We start from the raw sequence: 24,615 nt of genomic DNA, 5'->3' as shown, positions 1-24,615 counted from the left end.
AATTTTATCTTCTAGTGCATGCATTCCACAGCTCAGTTGATGCTGAAAAGCTCTCACTCAGTCCTACATTATCAAGTATGTTTAAATCACAATGTGAACAGCTGAGGGTTTTCCTGCCCTTAATTTTGTGAAATTCTGCCTCCCTACATTCAAATGGTGCCCAAACAGCAAGGTAAAAGTGAACATAATTAAGTATAAACTACACATCAGAGATTTGTGGAAAAGCGGCATGTCTTTAGCAGAAGCTGAGCATCCTTGTGGGAAAAATGAAGCAAGCATGTGCAGTACACCACTGAACTCTGCATCCTAAGCAGGTGTCACTTTTCCCTTCTCAGTGCCTTTCTTAGAATGATACACCCAAGAGCCAATGAAAGCAATATTTCCAGCTGACCACCTTAGAAAAAGAAGAAAAAAAGGACGACTCCTATCAAAATGCTTACTTTATAAATAGTAGTTTGAGACTCAGTGAAAATTAATTTGCAAATACTCTTTCGAGGCCTATAAAGAACCCAACAATTTGACAAGGATTTTTTGTTTATAAGTTCCCCTCTCCTTGAAAATAATGAAATGTCCATGGAATAAAAACAACTTCCCAGGTAGCTAAACTCTCCACAAAGGCTGGAACAATATACTTTTATTTCTTAGACCTCTTCCGAATTAGGTAACTTTTAGTTTAAATTATGCATTTCTAATTTTATGACCTTCAAGAAATGACTGGAAATTGACATGCAGAATTATATCAACAAAGTGAAATTCTATTTAATAAGAAAACATTAATTAAGAAACGATCTGGTTAGTAGTTCCTATGTTACAGGGGAGAGAAAGGAACTTTAAAAGCTAAACCTAGAGAAAAACAAAATTATCTTTGTGGTACAGCAGTGAGTTTTTAAGTGTTGGGATTTACCATTATTAACTCCAAAAGCAAACTTGACAAAGTTTACTATTCAACAGACTGTCAGATATTAACAACAGGAGCTAATGCCAATTCTCTTTAACTTGAAATAGTTCTAGTTATGTGAACAATGGTGATCCTTTACAACATCTGTTTTTACATCTGGTGACTTCAAGGTAACACAAAATATTGGGAAAAGGCAATGATTGCACTTTGGAAAACTTTCACACACATGTTGAATGCTAAATAAATAAGATGATGCATGTGGAAATAATCAACAAGAACCAAGACAGCACAGTACACTTCACATGCACTTATATAACAACTTTATCAAATTAATATCATTAATTATTCTTTTTGAGGAAAAGCTGGAAAATATCTAAGTCACAATTGTAGTAATGAATTACATGCTCATGCAGGACAATAAAAGAGATTTGATACCTTTGTGGCTGTATGACATGGGGAAAATTCCAAACTACTGACAAACAAAATTATCTTTATACAACGAATGTATTCAAAAAAATGACTTAGGGGCTGGGGATATAGCCTAGTGGCAAGAGTGCCTGCTTCGGATACACGAGGCCCTAGGTTGGATTCCCCAGCACCACATATACAGAAAACGGCCAGAAGCGGCGCTGTGGCTCAAGTGGCAGAGTGCTAGCCTTGAGCGGGAAGAAGCCAGGGACAGTGCTCAGGCCCTGAGTCCAAGGCCCAGGACTGGCAAAAAAAAAAAAAAAAAAAAAAGACTTAATTTTTATGTACCAAATTCAATAGGTTGTCATTAAGAATAAGTTTCTCCCACTTTTTATTTTAAACCATGTAAGCAGCTCACTTTGAAAGTATGGAACATTTACAGTGATCTTAAACATTTATGTCTAGAAACTGGGTGCTAATAGCTCATGCTTGTAATCATAGCCACTCAGAAGACTGAAAAATTGCAGAAAATTTGCTAAGCAAGAAAATCTCTGAGATTTTCCTCTCTAATTGACCACCAAAAGAACCAAAGCAGAGCTATGGGTCAAGTGGCAGTACACTATCTTTGAGTAAAGCTCAGAGTCAGAGGCCAGGCCCTTAGTTCAAGCCCCAGGACCAGTACCAAAAACAAACAGAAAGTATATCTCATATCTGGCTGAAGGTATAGTTCAATGGTAAAGCAACTGTGCTTAGCATTCGTGGTGACCTCAGTTTTACCCCTAGCACCATATACACATACAAAACATGCACACTAGCAAACAATGTTAAGTAAAACCTCCATAAATCACATCATTTTCTTAAAGCACTGAAAAGAAACCTTACTTCTAATCATCAATCTAATCATTTGGATATTTGAAGTTCAACAAATTTTATCAAATACAAATTTACACGATGATTTAAGTTATGGAAAGATTTCCTAAGTTAGTGAAAGACAAACAATGCTAACCCATCTTTCGAGCTGTCAATCATTTGGTTCTGGCTTTTAGACTGCATTTCAGTACATATGATTATAATAAAAAAAAAACACAGAAATAGAGTTAGTAGTGCTCAGGATGAGATAGGACTAAAGAATATGGATAATTCTAAAACAAATGTCATTTCTGGACCCACACTCAAATACTACATATGAATTCAACTGGAAAACACCCAGAAGTATCAGAATTGAAAACTAATTAATAATAAGTGCAATGCAATTCTTTTTTCCTTGCACAGTCTATATAACACATATATCATTTTCAAAGTTAAGCTTCAGGATGGCGTGAAACAAATCAATAGCATTATTACATTTATTTTATTAATGAAGAAACAAGCATCAAGCACCTCTACTCCTCTACAAAACGTTTTCATAAGTTAGTTGGAAAAACAGTGTTAGAAGTCATAGCTTCCATGCTTCTTTTTTTATTCTGATACATAACCACACCTTGGGGATGAGTTACCTGAAGGTGTTGTGGCTTTGAAATCCTTGGAGGATGGCAGGGCACACTGTTTTTCTGTTTAAAAAAAGAAAGGCGGGGTTGTCTAATTGGGGAATCACTGTATGTCACCACTCTTGTCACTAGGATATTGTTGTGGTCTGCATCGCAAAGCCTTTCTACTGCTGGGTAGCTATCCACAGGGGGAAGGCACTATTGGGCTTAACAATAGCACCTTGTGTGTAGCAAAGTCATGAATAACCAAGTAAAGATATGATTGTAGCAGAGGTCAGGTCACAGAAACTGACCTAGTGGTCTTAGAATTAAGAGGAATTAGTGTGATAAAACTGAAAATACCTAGAAGGCTTGGAAGAAAATCCTAAAATATGTCCCACATCAATATAGCCAGCTATGCTTTATGTTATATTCACTCAAATTATTTGCAAGTCACTACAATACTTTTGATAAATGCCATTATGGAGACAGCAACCAAGAGAGAATTAAAGGAGAAAAAGAGAAAACTGTGATGTTTCCCTAAGGCATAATAAATGATAAATGTTCCTATGCTGCACCTTTGATAGTCCCTAAAAGTTTCCCAAATTAACTAACTTCTCAGACTTAAACACCAAAATTGCAGATTTACATGGTTCTGCCTGAGATATACAGTCTGTGCTAAAACTGATGTGAAAAAGATTTTATGGAAGTAGTGGTGATGTAGCAACCAATCTTCCATATCAAATTCAAAGGGATGAATGGAGAAAATAATCTCATCTTAGTGTACAACAAATATAGCCAACTTTCAAAGGAATCATAGATGGCTCGTATTATTTATATATGGGGATGTGTCATTGTAAATTGCAACAAAATTCCTTTCAATAACAATTCCCCATAAAAGACTATATGACATATATAGTACAATTTAGTATAGAAGGTAGAATGATACATGCAGGGCTGGCATAAAGGGAAAATGAAGAGGTGCTATTCAATGGACAATAACTTTCAGTCTTACAAGTTTCAAACATTCTAGAGATATGCTGTTTAGCCAGGTACCTATAGTTAACAAGACTGTCCTATATAGTTAAAAATATGTTAAGAGGGTAGATTTCATGTTATATGTCTTTATAACTACAAAAAGAAGAATAAAATATGAAGTCCTGTGATTCAGGATGTACCTACATTCTTAAAAAAGATAGAACTTTTTTATTACAATAACTTTGTGAAAATGGTTTTCATTCAAACACTGACCAAAAATATTGTACACTGTTCAAGACAAAATCTCAAGAGTATTCCAATCAACATAGCTGTTTAAAGCTACCAAAAGAGATAGACCAACATTAGACTCTCTCTCTCTTAGGAAGAAGCTCTCTTTTTTAAAGCATTGAAGAAACAAAAAGTAGAGAAATCCTGGTTAATAAATCAGTAAAATTTTATGGGACAGCTAATACATAACAAACAATATTTTTGATGCTAATAAAACAGGGACAAACAGGACAGACAGCAGTCAAATAAGTAAAAACCAGAATACTTTCTGGTAGAAACATAAAGCTTTAAACAGGTTACTGGATAGATACTAACTTGAATGGATAGAAGAGGGGGCTGGGAATAGGCCTAGTGGCAAGAGTGCTTGCCTCATATACATGAAGCCCTGGATTCAATTCCCCAGCACCACATATATAGAAAACGGCCAGAAGTGGCACTGTGGCTCAAGTGGCAGAGTGCTAGCCTTGAGCAAAAAGAAGCTGGGGACAGTGCTCAGGCCCTGAGTTCAAGGCCCAGGACTGGCAAAAAAAAAAACACCTGTTAGAGTAGAACATTTTTTTCAAAAGGACTTAACAAGCTGAAATGACTCTCATATATCCCTACTAAGGTTTGAAAGTAAAATTTACATGTACTGAAATAATATGAAAAATAAATGTAGCTAGCAAATCTATTGATAAAAAGATGTTACTAAAGGAAATAGGTGGAAGACATGAGACTCTGTACCATTTCAGCAATTTTGTACAAGTCTATAATTATTTCAAAATAAAAATAATTGTAATTATTTCAATATGAAAAAATTTTCTGTAACTATTACTATAATTAAAAATAAGATACTTTCTCAATTTAAGACATCTCCAGTGTAGCAAATGAACTTCTACAAAGATTCAGCATTTGAAAGACAGTAAGAATGAAGCAAGCAAAAATAAAGTCTCTGGATTTTTTTTCTAATCTGTCATTTAAGAAAAAAAAGCGGCATATATACACAGTGCAATTTTGTGCATCTATTAGTTAAGAATGATATTTCATCATCTATAAAGAGATAAATGAACGTGTAAAAAATGAAGTAAAGTCAGGCCCAGAGGATACATATCTTCCCTCATATGTGGAAGTTAAATACATATGTAAACATATACAGTCATATGTACATGTACACAAAATTATTAACTAAGTATGGTACGTGTAGAGGAGAATTCAAATAGTGTAAGTCCTTTAAACAACACCTTAAGTCTAACAAAAGGAATATCAGGAAGCTGGTCCTTGATGTCAAGGAAAGTGAGATCAGAAGGAGGTAGGGGAGACAAATGAAGAGTAAGTGGGGGAGAACGCAGTCATAATGTTCAATGTACATCATATGAAATCAGGAAAACTGAGGTAGTGAAAGATGGGGGAGAACAATGAAAGTAATGGCATTCATAAAATGGATTCATAAAATGACATGCTGAATTGTATTTGTACAACTAAAGATAATAAAAATGTAAGTTTTAAAAAGAAAGAAAAAGCAATGAAAGAAGTTAATACGACAAAGAAATTTCCCTCCCTACCACTTGTAGGCATAAACCACACGAATCTTACATACCAAAATTTCACATCCAGATGAGTAACTGAGATCATGAGAGATAGAAAAAGTTTCACTCCCATTTTAGGTGAAGAGAGAGGGCAAGAACAGATATTCATTAACTTACTAGCTTCTATTAGACTTTTTTCAGGAACTATAAATGTAGTAAAAATGGTCTCATGTTAAAATCCACACATTAATTCATATATGAGACTACATCACAAGCAGTTTAGTCCCTAGTCTAAAACATTTTAACATTTATTGCTCCAAACACTGACAATGAGCTCCAGTTACAATGATGTTTGAGCACATACATTTCTCTGTTCATTTCTGAAATGTTGCTGCTTACGGCTGGCCACGTGTGTCCCTATGAAATTTATTTTGAAGCCCTAACCCCACAATGTGATGCTATCTGAAGACGGTACATCTGGGAGGTGAGCAGGAATTTGCAAGTCATGTGGGTAAGGCCTTCATCATATTAGAGTCCACAGAAGAAAAGATGTCAGAGTACTTGTTTCATTTCTCTCCACCATGTGAGGACACAGGGAGAAGTCAGCCCTCACAAGAATTCAACAATGCTGGCGCCAACCTGGGGCTCCCAGCCTTCAAAGCTGTTTGGACTAAATTTCTGCTGTTGGAGTCTCGGTTTATTATACTTTGCTATAGCAGCCAAATACACTAATATATCAAAAAAAAATGTAGAGGCATTTCTTTTTTCTTTTTAAGGTATAAAGCCACAAGAACAAAAATCAGAAAAATGAGAGAAACAAAAATTTGGGATGCTACAATACTAGACATCTAGACTAAGGGATTTATCAAACTGTGGGCTCTTAAAGCAAGCTGAGTGAAAGCAGAAAAGCAACTGACTGACCAGAGAGATCTCGTAAGAGGCTCGGGAACTGACGGCACTAGGTAGCTTTGGAAGCAAAGACAAATATGAGATTATGAGAGCATGTTTCAGGGAAGACCCCGAGGTCTTTTCTCTTATGTTGACATGGATGGTTACTGACTAGAAACACCAAGAGAGGGACCATGGATGGGGCGCAACATAACCACTGCAGGCATATGCAAATAAAGTACAAGCTTCTTAATGAAAGCTGAAGATACCCAAACCTTTCCCTAGCTTGATTTCCAAAATGCTGAGTCAAATAGAGATTGGAAACTTCTCTGGGAAACTTCCCTAGGTCAGGAGCAAATTTATCATCATAATCTGAATTTATGGTTCTATTCCCCACCACAGTAAAATGCTACAAGCTACTATCAGTTTTGTAATGTTCCTTTCTTATGAAAGCAAAAGGATGAGACATCCTCTAATAGATAAGGCAGAGACTACATAAACTTTATAAAAGTCGACTCTTCTACACCTGAAAGAAACAGACTATTTAGAGATACAAATCAAAGGAGACAAATGGAAGAAGGAAATATATCTGTAAAAGACAGGTCAATAAAAGAAAAACAAACTCTTAGAAATGAAAAGCTTAGAAAAAAAACTCCAGGGAAGAAAGAAATTATAAAACTTAAGAAGTTCTTGTATCAAGGAGTCAAAAACACAAGAAAAAACAAGAGATAAGAGGTAAGAAAATATGAAGGACACTCTTAAGAAGGACATCCGACTAGAGAAGAGAAAACAGAAGGAAGGATATTATTGAATAATTCATGAAACTTTCCGAAAATTAAAGGCCATGAGTACCCAGACTCAAAGGGTTCAATGAATACCAAACATCTACCAAAGCATATTATCATCAAATTTCAGAGCAGTAGGGACAAAGAGAGGGGAACAAAGAAGATTCTGAAGTTTCCTCTAGGGAGAAAATGTAGCAAACCCTAAAGAATCACAAACACACACACACAGAAACTATGTATCTTCAAGATTTCTCAGCAATATAGGAATCTAGAATATAATGCAGATACTACTTTTTAATTTCTCAGGTAAATTTTTTGCAAGCAACAACAGGAGGATTGATATAATGTCAGTTGCAGGATTATCCAAAATGATGCTGGGCTACCAGGAGGACAAAGCTGAAAACGCCTTTCCCAACCCCCCCCCCCCCCACAAGAGGGCTATATGGAAACTCAATTCTGATAGCTCCTACTTGATAGGGAGATCTGAATCTAGAGGGCTAGCATACCCAAAGAACTACTACAAGTATCTGTCAAGAATCCCAACCCAGTACTCAAGCAGTCTAGATCACAGACAAGTTCGCCCTCCCCCATCCTCTGTGAATGGCAAGCCACAGCACTGGGAGATGCAGAGAAGGAGAGATGTAAACCAGCGGTGTGTTCAGCACATCCTCAGCACAGCTCTCTGTAGATAACAACGTATGTGACTGCTTTTCTCTTCCTGACTCTAGCTTTGTGAATTAATGTCATTTCTTCCAAGTGTCATATCTGACAGGTTTTGTCAGCCAAATTATTCAGCTCTCTAGACATTTGCACAGTGAGACCAAAGGAGGATATTCTTAAGGCAGGATCACAAAGGCTTAATAACTATGTGCATATGATAATATACAATGATGTTTATCAAAACAAGCCCAAGAAATAGACACAATGAATTGTTGTTGTTGTTGTTTCTTAATTTTGCTTTTCACTTTTTGTTTTCTCCTTTGAGACTGATTTTGATTTCTGTACCTTTCATCTTTGTACGTAAGTCTTGGGGAGGGCAAGGGAGAGCACAAAAAGGGTAGGACAAAGGGTGAGCAAATGCAGCAGTGATACTCACGACACTCTACATTGGAAATGAACTATACAACTTGTGAAGAAGGGGGACTGGAAAGAAAAACTGGGAGAAAATGACAGAAGAAGTGGCAATGCTCAAAATGAAATGTACTTTTTACCTAACCCATGTAACTGTAACACTTCTGTACATCTCTTTACAATAACAAAAAAAAAAGTATCACATTCTTAGTAAAGAAGAAGGAACTCATTTTCTAAAGCAATAGCTTAAGGCATTTTTACTCACGAGATACTTAAAAACTACACCAAAGACTCTCTCTCCCTGACTCCTTCAGTCCTTCTGAATAAACTATTAGAAAAGATATTTTTCTCAAAGGAAAAACTTAGATGCCATACCCAAGGAAGTAGAAAAATGTCTCAAGATGATGGAAATGGAAAGTAAAAGTTATGGCTGTGCAAGTTGGACCAGAGTGCAATGAGATCCTTAAGCACAGCTGTGGTCTAGTAAGGGAAAAACACACATATAATTCCATTCGAGAGGCTGGGAAATAGAACAGTCACTCAAAGGGAAAAAAACAAATCTTATGATCAGGAAATGTAGAAGGGTATGCCCAGAGTGTATATATCATAAATTTTCCCCAAGAATCATGCTGAAGAATATGGCTCTAAAAGAGCAGTGGAAGTGTCTAAGATCCCAACAGAAATACTCTACTTGAGAGAAGATGTTCCAACCAAGAAGAAAGTGACTGTAAGAGGGGAACTGAGACTGGTAACTGAAATCCTTGAGTTCAGAATAGGGTCCACATTTCATTCAATTTTAATAGTACTTTTAAAGAACTCTATTGATTCAACTAACTCCATTTTTGCAGCTTCTGTAAAAGTACCTGTGGACTTGTTTGATGCTCTCCTTCTAATTTCTGTCACCATTAGTCGTGAAACTTGTGTTGTGAATTGCAGAAGATCAGAAAATTTTTCTGTCATTGTATTTGGCGGAGCATTTCCAAAAACCTGTAGATGAGAGAAAAAATTTTTACTGAAGTACTGTCATCTTTTTGTTTTTCATTCTGTGAGTTTCAAACTGTGTAGTATTTAAAATTAAGCAAAATGTGTACAGTTACATCATTACTTTACATTTCATTCTGCTTAAAACATATATCTTTTAATAACTCATACAATATATCATGGCTAGCCACATTTTTCAATACATACATAAAGTGATGATTAAGTCAATAAAATAAAAAAGCCAAAGATAATACCTACAAAATATGAATCAAACAACCTTCATAAATATAACAGTTGTCTGAGGAAACTTAAACACGGATGAGTTTATACAGTGGTGGTATTCAGACACATTGGACAGGGAAAAGCAGATACTGATATGCTAAGTCTAGGCTGAATGGAAAAATACAAACCTTACTGTAAATTTGAAAATTTGCAAATGCTAACCATGATCATTTCTCGGACAAAATTACTATGAAAAAGACAGTGATAAAGAAAATTAATAGAGAGCTCATGAAATAATCTTGTTTTCTTAAAAATTTAAGATGAATGCTGGACATTGATGGCTCATGCCCATCATCCTACCCAAGAGTCTGAGATCTGAGGACTGAGGTTCAAAGCTAGCCTGAGCAAAAAGTCCATGAGACGAATCTTCAATTAACCACCAAAAAGCCAGAAGTGAAGGTGTGGCTCAAGTGACAGAGCACTAGCACTGAGCAAAAAAGCTAAAGAAGAGTGTGAGAACCTGAGTTCAAGCCCATCAGTATGAGTATGAGCGCTGGTCTATGTGTGTGTATTTTGGTAGAGGACTGAATCCAATCCAAGGTTAGCATTTATAGGCAAGCCACACCGTCAGCCTTTTTGCTGTGCTTTGTTTTTGAGACAGGGTCTCACTAAGTTCCCCAGCAACCTCTGTCTTTACCTCTTGAGTAGCTAGAATTACAGGTATGAACTACCATGTCTAACTAGAAGAAATAATTTTTGAATAGAACTTGGTACAGGTTCTGTAAAGAAAACAAGAAAATAAAAACTGGATGTCACATTTCAAGAATAGGGTTCCTTCCCAAGCTAGTGTCCTGTCTTTTGCATAGCTGCTCCTTAAATAGGCTGCTTAAGTAAAAAGAATGTTGAGAGAGCACTGAAGAACATGAGAAGATACACTAAAAAGAAGAGCCAGCTATTCACCTATAGTAATAGCCCTCAGGCTAAACAGGATATTGAGTTTGAGGCCAATCTGAGTTCCTAGAAAGATCTGATTTTTCAAAAACTGTAAGCATGAATGAAAAAAAAAAACACAACCAAGCAAATAAAATCCCACAGCTACAGAGGTGGCCTGGGAAAAAGATGAAATGAAATCCAGGACCAGGGGCTGAGGGTGGGAGTCAAGTGGTTAAGCATCTGCCGAACAAGGATAAAGCCTTGAATCCCAGCATGAATAACAGAAACAAACCAAAAAAGCTGATTTATTTGCAATGCTTCATTCATAAATGTTGGATCAAATGCTCAAAAGAATAAATTTAATCAATTATACTGTCTACATTGTATGTTAAAAAGTTTCTTGATAGTCTAATAATATAACAGGATATAAACCTAAGAGCAAAAAGTTCCTGATATCCTTCTACAAGGTACTATATTTCTTACAAATGTCCTCTAATTAAATTGAAAATACTAAATAATAAAACAATCAACAAGCATTCTTACTTTTGTCTGGGATAGAAGTTTTTGGTCTACTCTGTTCAGCTAACTTGTCAAAGGAGGAGTTTTTAGTGATTTCCAAAAAATAAATTGGCTTTCAAGAACTTATTTCTACTGAGGTTTTCATGAATGTGTGCTTATACTTAGTTAACCTGCCGTTTGTTGAGTAAGACTGATATTGTTCAATAAACTAGAAAAGGATAAAAATTCATTAGATCACTAATGATTCACACTTTAATTACACCTCTTACTCAGAGATATATATGCAAATATTAGTGTTTAATAACTATTCTTTGTACTTCAAGTATACTGATGCATATTACATTCTGCTCCTAAGCATTAACAAGTAATTTATTCATAAGAGCTGAGACAACTTTATAAAATAAACAGCTCTTCTTCCACAGAATTAATAGTATGTTTATTCAAGTAATCTTCATGCTGGGCAAATAATATGTTGTTGAACATAAAACTTAATTTTCATACCAACTATTTATTCCTGTGAAGAAACTTTTTCAAAAGACAAAAAGATTATGCCCTACCTTCTAATCTGAAATGAACAAGTACTGTTTCTTTCTCATGGAACAATGTTCAGTCCAATGACCAAACACTACAGATTCATTCATTGATTTCTTCACTCACAAATATTTACTGCTGTCCCACTGATACACAAATATTCCATTGTCCATGGAAATCTTCACAGTTCATGTTACAGAAGACAAGTATCACAAGAATTAAGATTAAGAATAGCTGGGAGTGCAGCTCCATGGACAGCACAAGCTAGGGATGTATGAGTCCCTGGGAACAATCTCCAGCACCATAAAAAGTGTAAATGAAGGGGCTGGGGATATGGCCTAGTGGCAAGAGGGCTTGCCTCGTATACATGAGGCCCTGGGTTCGATTCCCCAGCACCACATATACAGAAAGCGGCCAGAAGTGGCGCTGTGGCTCAAGTGGCAGAGTGCTAGCCTTGAGCAAAAAGGAAGCCAGGGACAGTGCTCAGGCCCTGAGTCCAAGGCCCAGGACTGGCCAAATATATATATATATATATGAAAATTCAAATTATGCTAAGATAGTGAGTGATGTGTCACAAAGGAAATCAAGTTAATGAAGAAATGCGTGGAAGAAAGGGAGCTGGTCAAAAAAGGTTTCCCTGAGGAAAATGACTGGTGCTAAAGGATGAGACTGAATGATGAGACAGGAAAGACGGGCCAGACAGAGCAAACTGTGCAACACACCCAAATTAGGAAGAAGGCTAAGAGGTTAAGGGATCAAGAAGAAGCTACTCCTAAGAGGGTAAGTGAATATCAAAATGAGTATGATAGTGCAGAATGTGGGGGGAGGGCAAAAAAGGGGCATACTTTTTTTTTTTCATAGCTGACTTCAGCCTCTGCCATGCGTGCACACAAATATCTGCCATGGCAGTGTGGTATGTGGCTGGAGTCAGACTTGGACGCTACTCCTCTCTCAGGGAGTACTATTTCAATGTTTCTTTCTGGTTCTTGATTTCCTCTTCTGTCCAGGGAGAGAGTTCTGAACACTTTCTACTCAAAATTATTAATTCTATTAACAGATCTGTGACACTCAAAGTTCAGATTAAAAAAAAAAACAGTACTGAGGAACAAATCTGAATTCTAGCAAATTCAATAACAGAATAATAATTATCACATAAGCATTTACAATGTGTATAGTATAGTTCAAATACTTGACATGTCATTTAAATGTCATAAAAATCCTATATAATAGGTGCTATTAGTGTCATTATTTTACAGACAAGGAAATTAAAGGTTAGGAAAGATAACTTAAGCCAGGAGGTGGTGGGTAGAGACTTTAAAATGGAATCCAAGCCTGCTTCTTTATTACTCAGTACTATATTTTCTCAGACTCTGCATGAACCACATCAATGTAACTTTTCATAGTGCTCTCTTATACAGGTGAATAACAGTACTGGTGAAAATGTCATTTTGACATAATGATTTTTTTCTTAGCAGTGCTAGGGGTCAAATAGAGGAGGGGTCTCACACAAGGTAGGCAAATGCTTCATTATATTCATATTTCTCCCTGACCCTGAAAAAATTCCTTTTAATATCCACCTAAATACAATTTCTGGTATCTCCCCTCAAATATTTTGTGGAAAACAAATTAATGGTGATACATAATTAATGATAGATATTAAAACAGAAGTATGTATATGTGATTGAGTGATGTCTGATGCTATACAGTAAAAATTTAGATATGACCATGATTACTAATCATGGTGAATAAAATGAAAATAATATTGCACCATTTGTAAAGAAATGGGCAGGACTTGGAAAAAATTCTAAGTCAGTTCCAGAGAGACAAAGAGGCTTTTCCTTATATGTGGAAGCTAGATTTAGCTTATTTAATTAAGACTTAACTTATTAAATAAGTTGGGAGATATGCAATTGTATTACAAATGTATTAACTGAAATATGGTAGATTTAAGGGTGTAACTCCTTAGAAATGCAAAGTTCAGCAAAATAAAACACCAGGAAGGAGGTACCTAAAAGGGGTAGGGTAGGGTCAAGGGAAAGAGGGGAGACAAATGAAGAGAAGAGAGGGAGAATGCAGTCAAGAATCCAGAGTAGGGGCTGGGAATATGGCCTAATGGCAAGAGTGCTTGCCTCCTACACACGAAGCTCTTGGTTGAATTCCCCAGCACCACATATATGGAAAACGGCCAGAAGGGGCGCTGTGGCTCAGGTGGCAGAGTGCTAGCCTTGAGCAGGAAGAAGCCAGGAACAGGGCTCAGACCCTGAGTTCAAGGCCCAGGACTGGCAAAAAAAAAAAAAAAAAAAGAACCCAGAGTATATAACATAAAATTAAGATGAGTGAAGGGATATATAGAGAATGGATAGGTGAGAATGTTGAAAGCCCTCGATCAAGATACACTGTATTCATAAATTGCTTTGTTAAATGACAACTCTTTTATAGCTAATTAAAGATAATTTTAAAAGTAGTAATGAAAAGGAAAAAAAAGTTAACAATGAGCTGGGCACACCTGTAATTCCAGCACTCAAAAAGCTGAGGGAGGAGAATGGTGAGTTTGAGGTTACTCTGGGATTCAGTGAGATCATCTCAAGAAAACAAAAAAGATGTAATCATGTTATTTCACACCGTACTAAAATTTCATACGGAGCTAAAATTTCTTGTCAGTGAATACAAATAATCAGGGAAACACTTCTACTGCTGTTTGTAAGGACCACTAACTGTAAGGAGAAGAAACAGAATGGCTGCCAGGGCCCAGGGTCCTCCTGGGCTTGGCCTGACTCTCCACTGCTCTGGGTGAGGTGTCTGGCTGCCAGCCACAGGTAAGTAAGCAGCACTATTTCAGGAGTCAATCCAGCCTTCCTTTACAATAGCAGCTCCAACGGTATTATGTATTATCTGTGGCCTGTTTTTGGTTCAAGCTTGGATATCCCCTTCCAAAGCCAGCCATTTTTAAAAAGTAAAGTTAAAAAGTAACTTAAAAAAGATTGTAATCAACTCAGACATGGCTCAAATATAAATAGGAAGTAAGTTCAAAAACAAGAGGAGTTTCTCAAAGGTATAGTTAGAAAAACTATTTCAAACTACACAATGAAACATGATTCCGCAACATAATTAACAATGGCATTTATAAATTTTTAGACAACTAAAAAGCTATTCATTTCGAATGGTTTAAATAAAGTATTTTTTCAGTGAGCATTTGTTCTTGGACATTGAGGCTCATTATGTTTTGGAGTGCTGAGCAAGTATTATTCAGCTCTTGTCAAACTCCCCTAATCCTTCCCTTTGAGAGAATGAGGGACAGGGAGAACAGCCGCTGCCCAGCAGGAAGGTGATGAAGACCGCAGGGGGCATTTCAAGATCCCAGTAGGAAAGCTGGCCCAGAAAATGGTACTCAGCACAACACATGTCATTTCCCAACTCTGGCCTCTTAAAGGCAAAAAGCAAAAACACACATTAAAAAAACACCAGTGAGAATCCTTTCAGAAACCACGCTGTGGGGAAAAATCCATGCCCAGCCAATGAATTGATTTCCAGATTTTTAAATTGGTCACAGTACCTTTCTAATTTTTCCTAAGTTGAGAGTCTACTAGTGGGCTTAAATGTAACTCACTAATAAAGCACTCGCCTAACATATAATGTAAGACAACCTGGATTCCATCCACAGCACGGTGCAAAAAAAGGAAGCATACTCAAGCTAAGATGTTGCTCAGTTGTAGAGCACATACCATGTGTGAGGCCCTGGGTTCAATTTCCAGCACCACCAATAGATGTTTACTGAATCTTTATGATAGTCACAGAGATCTAAGGCAATGAAACCTTGGGAACTTCTAACCAGCTAATTAAAAATTTTCAACTCAAACGGTCATTAATGAACTTATTTATAACAGCATAGAATGTAAAAGAACTGAGAACTGAGTCAGCCTAAGAATAATCATTAAAGCATATCAGATCAACTTTATAAAAACAACAATATAAATATTACTAAGACTCCTCTAGCTCAAGACTCACATCAGTGACCTTTGAAGCCCAACAGGCAATACGTAACAGGATACAAAGGAACACTTCACATTAAAAGGTGAGAACAGAGCCAGGAGAACAATTCTGTGATGGATTACTTGCCTCTATGACAGAGGCCTTGGGTTGTATCTCTAAGAACTGCAATAAACAAGTTGAAAACAACAATTCTCTTAACTTCTCTAAAGCTCAGCATTATTTTTTAGGTGTTTTCAAGTTGGAGAGAAAGGAATTACCTAAATTACACAATAGCTAATAGGACATCATGGCACTTCTTAAAAACAATAAAAACTAAACAGAATAGTGACTTATCTTATATAAGGGATAGGGAGAATGAGAACAGGTTACACTGATTAAGATTCATTGTAGTCATATACTGCTTTATTGAATGGTAACTCATTTGCACAACTACTTAAAAATAATTTTTAAAAAAGAAAAAGAAAGGGCTGGGAATATGGCCTAGTGGTAAGAGTGATTGACTCGTATACATGAAGCCCTGGGTTCGATTCCCCAGGACCACATATATAGAAAACGACCAGAAGTGGCGCGATAGCTCAAGTGGCAGAGTCCTAGCCTTGAGCAAAAAGAAGCCAGGGACAGTGCTCAGACCCTGACTCTAAGCTCCAGGACTGGCCAAAAAGAAAAACTGGAAGCCAGGTGCTGGTGGCTCACATCTCCTAGCTACTTACAAGGAGGCTGAGATCTGAGGATCTCAGTTCAAAGCCAGCCCAGGTAGGAAAGTCCATGAGACTCTTTTCTCTAATAAGCTCCTCAGAAAAAGTCAGCTGTTGGTCTCCGATGGCTCACACCTAAAATCCTAGCTACTCAGGAGGCTGAGATCTGAGGATAAGAGGTTTGAAGTCAGTCTGGGCAGGAAAATCCATGAAACTCTTATCTCCAATTAATTACCAGAAACCTGGAAGGGATGCTGTGGCTCTAAGTTGTAGAGTGCTAGCCTTGAGCAAAAAGCTCAGGGGCAGTCCTCGGGCCCCAAGTTTAAATCTCAGGACTAGTGCACAAGCACACACCCACACCAAAACAGCAAACAAATGAACAGAAGACTCCTGGAAAAATTCCAGAAACAATTCCAATAAAAATTGACTGATTATAAACAGAATTTAAGACCGTATTCTGTTCATAGTTTCCACTGTTGTTAAAAGTTACTTTAAACCTTTTCTTACCTTCCCTCAAGCGCTTATTCTGTCATCTCTCCTATGCCAACTAATTCCTTTTCACTCAGCCATTTTCTTGCTCTGTCCAGCAAAGCCTTAGCACTGAGCACTTCTTTTAAGTATACATATTCTCCAATCCTTATCTCTAAAGTGCTGCTTTCCTCACCTGGAACTAAAAGCATGAATAATGTCTTCTTCCCTTTGAAGGTTTCAACTACAATCTTTCAGTTAGTTTTAAAGGAGTCATTCAGTCAACTTGTGTCAAATACACACTGTGGATTATACTGTACTATGTATGGAGATGAGATGAAGCCTCTCATGTTGTAAAGCTGAGGAATAATGAGGAAGGTCAACACATACCTGTTGGGGATGATATAAACACAGAAACAACAATAAGAACACATGGAGGGACATGGGTGTGCACTGTGGCACCACAGCAGATAATCATGCAGAAGTTCACAGGGATCAGGGAATCAGAAAAGGCAAGTCTTCCTTAAGAATGTAATGGTGCCGGGCACAGGTGACTCACGTCTATAATCCTAGCTACTCAGGGGGACTAAGATATGAGGATCTGGGTTTGAAGCCAGCCTGGGCAGAAAAGTGCCTGTGAGACTCTTATCTCCAATTAACTACTCAAAAACTGGAGCGGCACTGTGATTCAAGTGGTAGAGCTCTAGCCTTGAGCACAAAGAGGCTCAGGGACAGCGCCCAGACCATGAGTTCAATCTCTACAACCACCACCAACAACAACAAAAAAGAATGTGATGGATTCTTGAAACCACAAAAGGTAATCATTAGCCACGTTAGGGATAAATGGAGCTAAGTTAACTAAAAAGGTAGTGAAATTACAACATAAATCAAGACAAAAGGCAACCTGCTATGGTTACTAGACATCTGGAAGTAGATCTTGCATTAAGGAGGACAAGATCATGGTAGAAACTAGTAGGCAATTGTGCCAGGTTTGCATGTCCTGTTCTGAGCTAAAACTGGATAAGTAGTTTGACCACGGAGTAAGAGCAGAAAGTTTCCGCAAAAGGCTGTCTCCATTTCTAATTTGGGAAAATTGATGATTGTTTTTACCAGTAGCTAAGAAAGGTTTACGGGGCAGATTCCATGAGGGGGCCTTGGTTATGAATTCTTTGTGTGTGTGTGTATGTGAGGATATCAGAATGGGGAAGATTTCAACTACAAAAGGTTGTCGAAAGGCAAAGGAGAGAACTAAGGATAAAGAGTCAAAAGACAAAGAAAAAAGAGAAGAGAAAAGGGAGGTGATACCAAAGGAGACATGGGGAGAACATCTGAAATAGTTCTGTAATACTGGAATATAACAGTGATAAATGCAAAGGCCAGGCATAAGTAATATTTATACCACAGTCAAGAGACAGGGCACTGAGCATTGTTTATGCAAATGGCACAAGTATACAGAGAAGACAAGAAGAGGGGTGCACAGAAGGCATGTGAGGATGTACGCGGAGGTTTGAAGAGGCAAAGTAAAACCTTGAGTTCTCATATTTCTCCGTGGGAAGTCAATTAAAAGGGAATAATCAGGAAACAAGTAAAAATGTGTTGTTTAAAAGGTTTCACAGCGGCAGCAATTAGTTGTGAAGAGCAGTAGGGTTCCTACATGCCTGTGGAACTACTTGACTTTTTGAAACTATGTACTTAGAAACCTTTGATCGATATAAAAAAAAGTGCATTTTTAAAAGGTCCAACACGCCTGTTACACAGAGCCAACAAAATGCATTAAAAGATGATCCCGATTTAGATTCTATATCCTCTCACAGAATGTCACAGAAACCCAGCAAATAATAAAGGACACTGAAAAGGTTTTTTTAAGTATACAAAGAGCCAGACACTTGGCAACATTTGGTGCAATAAGCCCCTCAGCGTAAGATAACAGAAATAAAATGGTCATTTCCAATTTTCCCTTCTCCAACCACTGTAGGAACATTTCAGAAAAGCTCAATCATTTTTCATACATTAGAATTGAAGCAGACATATGAAATAGTTCATTCTGACCAGCTTTCACATCAAATCCTATTGCTTTACAGCCATTATTTTGTGTGTGTGTGTTGTCTCCCTATGTAGCCCCCTGGGGTCTTCAAGTCTAAATTTCCCTACCTCAGTTTCTCAAGTGTCAGGACTAGCCACACCCCACCATGCAAGGATTATGGCAAATATTTTTTTTAATTGAATGAACACATTAGCTTAAAAAAACTAACTCATCTTCATTTTGCATCTGTAACTAATTATTAAGATTCCTTTGGGGCCACCAGTCCTAGATGGCATGTGTGGGGCAACCTGGACTTACCCTGTTAAATACTGGCAGCATCATGTACAGCTTCTCCTCTTGTTCCTTCTGAGTCATGTGCCGGGGAGGATGGCACAGCTCAGTGAAGAGCCGGCGCAGGTGCATCAGTCCTAAGGCATTGTCCTGTGGGCTGCACTCCTCCTGCCGCGGCCGGCCCATGATCCTCTTCACCATGTTCATCTTGGCTGGTGGGTGGTAAACACTTCTAGTTCTGTAGGAGGATGTCAAGACATGAAGAGTCAAAACGCCATTGCCTTGACTAGGTCAAGCATGCTTGCAAGAGCTTATTCAAAAATTCTAAACACAGACAGAGGTCTGTCTACTTCTTCAAACAGAAAAGAGAGAGAGGCAAAGTTAACTTTGATACACCTCCCTGAATGACAAATTGTAAATTGTAGAACTTAAAAATTCCTACAACTGTCACTACATTGATAGAAAATACAAAGCATTAGAGGGAAGATAATGAAATGTTTCTAATTAAGTTAACAGATCAAATTCAACAAATAAAAAGATCCAAAAATCTCATGAACATTGGCTTATTATAGTTAAGCATACATATAAAGAAAAAGTTTTCCCAAACTTCAAAACATCCCCCCCAAAATGCTGGAAAATTCTTATTTAAATTTTTTATCGATAAGTAATTACATTTTGAGTGTGTAATGTCTGTTATATATTGAACCCATGTAAATTACGTGGTATCACAATATATCAGAAATAGGCAACAACAAAACACAGAAACAACAACAAAAAAGACCATTTGCTCAAACTGTAGTTTGAAACCTTTTGTTACTTTATTTAGAAATAGTGATAAACAATTTCTGAAGGAAATAGCATTAGAGATGCTGGATATCACATGGTAAGGATAATGTGCCAAGAAGCATACTTTAGGCAGCAATGCTTAAGTGAGTAGTCAGTCATAATATAAAGTGCACTCTCGTTGGAGATTGAGTTAAGAAACTAACCATCGGGTTTAACACTATAAGACTTCCAGAAAATACCATTTTCCCCTTTCAATTTGTATTAACTGTGCCAGAAATTAGCTAATTCCATATACAAAAACAGGATGTCTTACAAAAAGAACTAGGAAGGCTGAAAAAACAGGGATATAGAGAAGCAGATAAAAACAATGTAATTTTAATCTGTTAAAACGGGAACCAAAACTGAGACTGATTTTAGGTTTTTCTTGCATAATCATATAAGCTGGTCTGCCGTTTGAAAAATGAAAGATGAATGCAATTTAGAGTTTTAATTATTAAACATCTTGTCGCTTTTAATACAATAAAAACAAGTTCTCTAAACTACACACTTGTCCTTAAGAATTCTGAGCGACAGGCCTATGTTTATGAACTCTAGCTTCCAGTGACAGGGAAAAAAGACACAGTCTGCCTAGAGTTACACTGCTGGATCTTCTGGCCTGAGTAACTACTGTCTAAACAGGACTCTCAAGTATTTAACTGCAGGAAAGAGTGTGTAGTTACATACTCAAAGAAAGGGCTGAGCATACTTAGCTACAAAATGAACAAAAAGCAGCCAGGTGCCAGTGGTTCACACCTGTAATTCAAGGTGGAGGATGAGATACTGAAGATCTCAGGTCACAGCCAACCCAGGCAGGAAAGTTCATAAGACTCTTATCTCCAATTAACTACCAAAAAAGCCAGAAGTGGAATTATGGCTCAAGTGGTAGAACTTGGGACAGTGCCTAGGCCCTGAGTTTATGCCCCAGGACCAGCACCAAAAGAAAAAACAAACATTCCAATTAAAAGCTATCCAAAGTCCCACGTGTTCATTCTCTGAAATATATATATATATATTTTAACATACTCATATATATATATGTGCATACACACAAATATCACACACACACAAACACACACACAGAGAGAGAGAGAGAGAGAGAGAGAGAGAGAGAGAGAGAGAGAGAGAGAACACTGAGACAGACAGGAAGGCAGGCAGGCAGGCAGGCAGAGTCAGGGTCTTGCTATGGTGCCCAGGTTGGCTGCCTCAGCTTCTTATACAGCTGGGAACATAGTGCACAGCACCACTCCTAGCTTGTTTTTCTTTTCTTTTTTCCTGGAAAAGAATGTCATTGAAATTCTGATAAAGATTATACTGGATCTGTAGATCACTTTAAGTAGTAAGGACATCTCAATGTTAATTTTATCAATCTATGAACATGGATGCCTTTACATAATTTATGTCGTGAAAAGGCTTCATCAGTTTTTCTTTTTTGTATATATAATTTTCAGTGGATGAGCCTTTCACTTCTTTAAGTTTACTTCTAAGAATTATATTCTATTTGTTGCTATTATAAGAGGAATTGTTCATCACTCAAAATCCCACAGTGAAAAAAACCTCAGCTGAGAATCGGGCCCCTTCCATTCCTGGTGCATGGGCTTTACTAGCTGGCTCAACACACTAATGCATCTACTTTAAAATTGAAAATTTTTATAGAAACTTGTGCTCTAGTTTGCATGATTATTTAGCATCCATGAATGGTCAGAATTTGAAAATAAATTGTTAAAATTAATTTTTAAGATAATTTAATCAACTTTAGTTTTAACTTCAAAACATACACAACAAACATTAATCAGCTGTAGTGAAGGTAATAAATCTTTTAAGTATTTTATGGCCTTTCCCAGAAGAATAAATATAATAATTTCTTTAAGGTAGAAAGCATACCACTCACCTTCAATAAATATCATTTCTGTTTGGAAGTTTTACATAATTATGAAGATTACTGTGAGCAAGGATTAGATTTCCCCGGACAAAGAGAACTCCGGGGGAGGGGGGGGGGCGCGTGGTTAGAGAGGATCCAAGTAGGACAGATAAGACAGGGGACACGGACACGGACACGGACACACACACACACACACACACACACACACACACACACGCACCATAATGAACCTACTAAACACTGTTGGAAATAGTGAGTGGGAAAATTAAGGAAATAGAGGTGAGCTTGTTCAAAATATACTACATGTATCCATTGAATTATTACCAAGAAACCCCTTGTACTATATTATAGCATCCTTAAAAAATAATATATACTTTTTTAAACCTAGCTTTCTACTTTGTAATACTAAACCCCATCTTTTTCACAAGAAAACAGTGTTGGTACTGCCAATAGGGAAGTATTTAAATAGCAAAGGATAATAACAGCAATAAATCCAGATAATACTCTTAAACTAATCATATAGTAATACTTGAAAGCCACTTTCTAAACTTCCCCATCTTAAACCCTTTACATAGTTTCCATTTAAATTTCAAAAGGATGAAGACTAAATAGTCTAGTTTAAAATGTCTGTAAAATAATGAGTGGCCTTGAAATGGCCCAACTAAAAACTTTAAAAAGATTTCTAGGGGCTGGGAATATGGCCTAGTGGCAGGAGTGCTTGCCTCCTACACATGAAGCTCTTGGTTAGATTCCCCAGCACCACATATATGGAAAACGGCCAGAAGGGGCGCTGTGGCTCAGGTGGCAGAGTGCTAGCCTTAAGTGGGAAGAAGCCAGGGATGGTGCTCAGGTCCTGAGTCCAAGGCCCAGGACTGGCCAAAAAAAAAAAAAAAAAAAAAAAGATTTCTAATAACTTCTTAATTTCAAGAGAGAAGAAAGATAAAATTTGCAGTTTCATCAAATTATAACTAATACAATAAAAAAATCAATCTTTTGTAAGGTTTGCAGGAAAAGAAACAGGCCATATGGTTCAGGCAGAAAGAAGTTTACTGATAGGAAAGGAAACTTCCAGCCCACACAAGATGGAGGCATGGAACAGGGGAAAAAAGAAGGAAAAAAGAAAGAAAAGAGCAAGAAAGAGAGAAAAGGATAGAGAACAGGGACCAAGTTGGGACAGATTATATAGGAACAGGTGGAAGGTACGGCCAGGTGGATTGGATCTGACCCTAGAGGAGGAGGTAACTGCCTCCAGGGTGTGCCAGTTACCTAGGTAACTCAAGTACTGGACACAGACTTAAACAGGTGGGGGGCATCTACATGGAGCCCTCCTGGGGGTGGACCTTACAGATTTGAACTTCTAATTCAGGCCATTCAGCTCTGAAACTTCATTCTGTTCTCCTGGTCCCGTAAAACTTTCAGTATGCATTTCATAAGGATAATTGCAGTTGATGATAAAAACTCTTTTTAGAAGAGAAACAGAAGACAAAACTACATGCACAAAATAATTGCAGCCCTCTATTTAGGACCTCAAATATCTACACAACTCTTATATAGAACACACAGACTACACACAGTAAAAGTAGTTCCTAACACACTCCGAACCAGAAAAATGCAAACAGAAACAATATAAATCTTTATTTATCAGGTAGGCAAAAAAAACAGGATTTATAAACTATATATTTAGGGAAATTTGAAAAATGAAGATGTATAAATACTGTTGATTAGAAAATCAACCATCTTGGGCTGGGAATATAGTTTAGTGGTAGAGTGTTTGCCTTGCATGCATGAAGCCCTGGGTTCGATTCCTCAGTACCACATAAAATAGAAAAAGCCCATAGTGGCGCTGTGGCTCAAATGGTAGAGTGCTAGCCTGGAGCAAAAAGAAGCCAGGGACAGTGCTCAGGCCCTGAGTTCAAGCCCCAGGACTGGAAAAAAGTAAATAAATAAACAACAAAAAAAAAATCAATCATCTTTTTTTAAGGCAATGTGATACTATCATGCCTCCTCTTTCATCAACCAATACATCTTCCAGGAAACTAGAAATTCACAGATCATTAAAATGTACTACAAAATGGTACTTCTTGCTTGTGTTTTGTTTGGCTTTTGAGGTGGGTCTCCTATGTTACCTACATGAACCCGCCATCCTCCCGGGACTTGAACATGCAGGGGACCAGGACTTCAGGCCCCGCTCTTAATTGATTATTATAGTGAAGAGTCTCTCCTGCCTCTACCAATATGGTCAAGAGTTGTCAAAGAGAAAAAGTATTCCCCCTCAGAGTACTACCAATAACAAAGGATACTCCTCAAGCTAAAAGGTTTCAACCCAGATTTGTCTCACCCATTGGGAGAGGGGTATTACTCCCAAGATAGTCCCAGTAATCTGGGGCTTCAAAAGAAGAGGGGAAAAGAATGTAGATCAGAGCCGTAAGTTAGGCCACACTAAATTACTAAGGTTTACTCAAAGATCTGCAGGAGTGTTCTCTTTAAAATCACATCAGCAGGGCTTTATCATAAATTCAAAAGAAAATGTCAAAAATCAAAAACACTGTAACATAAACGAGTCTTTGACAGTCTCATAGACAGGACATAGCTGAGGAAAGGTTTAGAAAGCTTGAAGGAAGGTCAACAGGAATTTCAGGAAAGGAGAGGGCAGCAGTAGCATATCTTAATTAATTATAGTTAAGACTTTGCTAAAAGAATGACGAAGATCCAACCACAGATTCAGGAAACCTACAGAAGAACTAAGTACCTAAATGATTATACTTAAACAAAGAAAACAAAAGACAATCCTGAAGATGTATGGGGGTGGGGGGAGCCAAAGTGCAGTAGGTGGGAGGGGGAATACCTCACCCATAGCAGGAATGGAGAACTTCTAGACAGTGGGCTATATAAGGCCTGTGAAATCATTTGCTCTGGTCTTGTTCCTGCCAAGGCCAGAAAGAGACTAAATCTAGAAATTTTCTCATAGCAA

At 37.4% G+C, this 24,615-nt stretch overlaps 1 protein-coding gene across 6 annotated transcripts in view; it reads right to left on the bottom strand.

Annotated features, from left to right (window-relative positions):
• Positions 1 to 24,615, bottom strand: part of Wdfy3 (WD repeat and FYVE domain containing 3) — a 250,897-nt gene that overhangs the window by 145,006 nt on the left and 81,276 nt on the right. For all 6 annotated transcript variants that reach the window (XM_048364027.1, XM_048364026.1, XM_048364029.1 and 3 more), the window contains 2 exons: positions 18,968 to 19,178; positions 9,151 to 9,274 (listed from right to left, as the gene is read on the bottom strand). In XM_048364027.1, coding sequence (XP_048219984.1) covers positions 9,151 to 9,274; positions 18,968 to 19,178 — 335 coding nt within the window. The remainder of the gene's footprint in view (positions 1 to 9,150; positions 9,275 to 18,967; positions 19,179 to 24,615) is intronic.

This window comes from Perognathus longimembris, chromosome 16 (assembly GCF_023159225.1).
Source record: "Perognathus longimembris pacificus isolate PPM17 chromosome 16, ASM2315922v1, whole genome shotgun sequence".
In the NCBI taxonomy this organism is placed as follows: domain Eukaryota; kingdom Metazoa; phylum Chordata; class Mammalia; order Rodentia; family Heteromyidae; genus Perognathus; species Perognathus longimembris.
The sequence above is the reverse complement of the archived record's forward strand: the minus strand, read 5'-3'. Positions and strand labels throughout refer to the sequence as shown.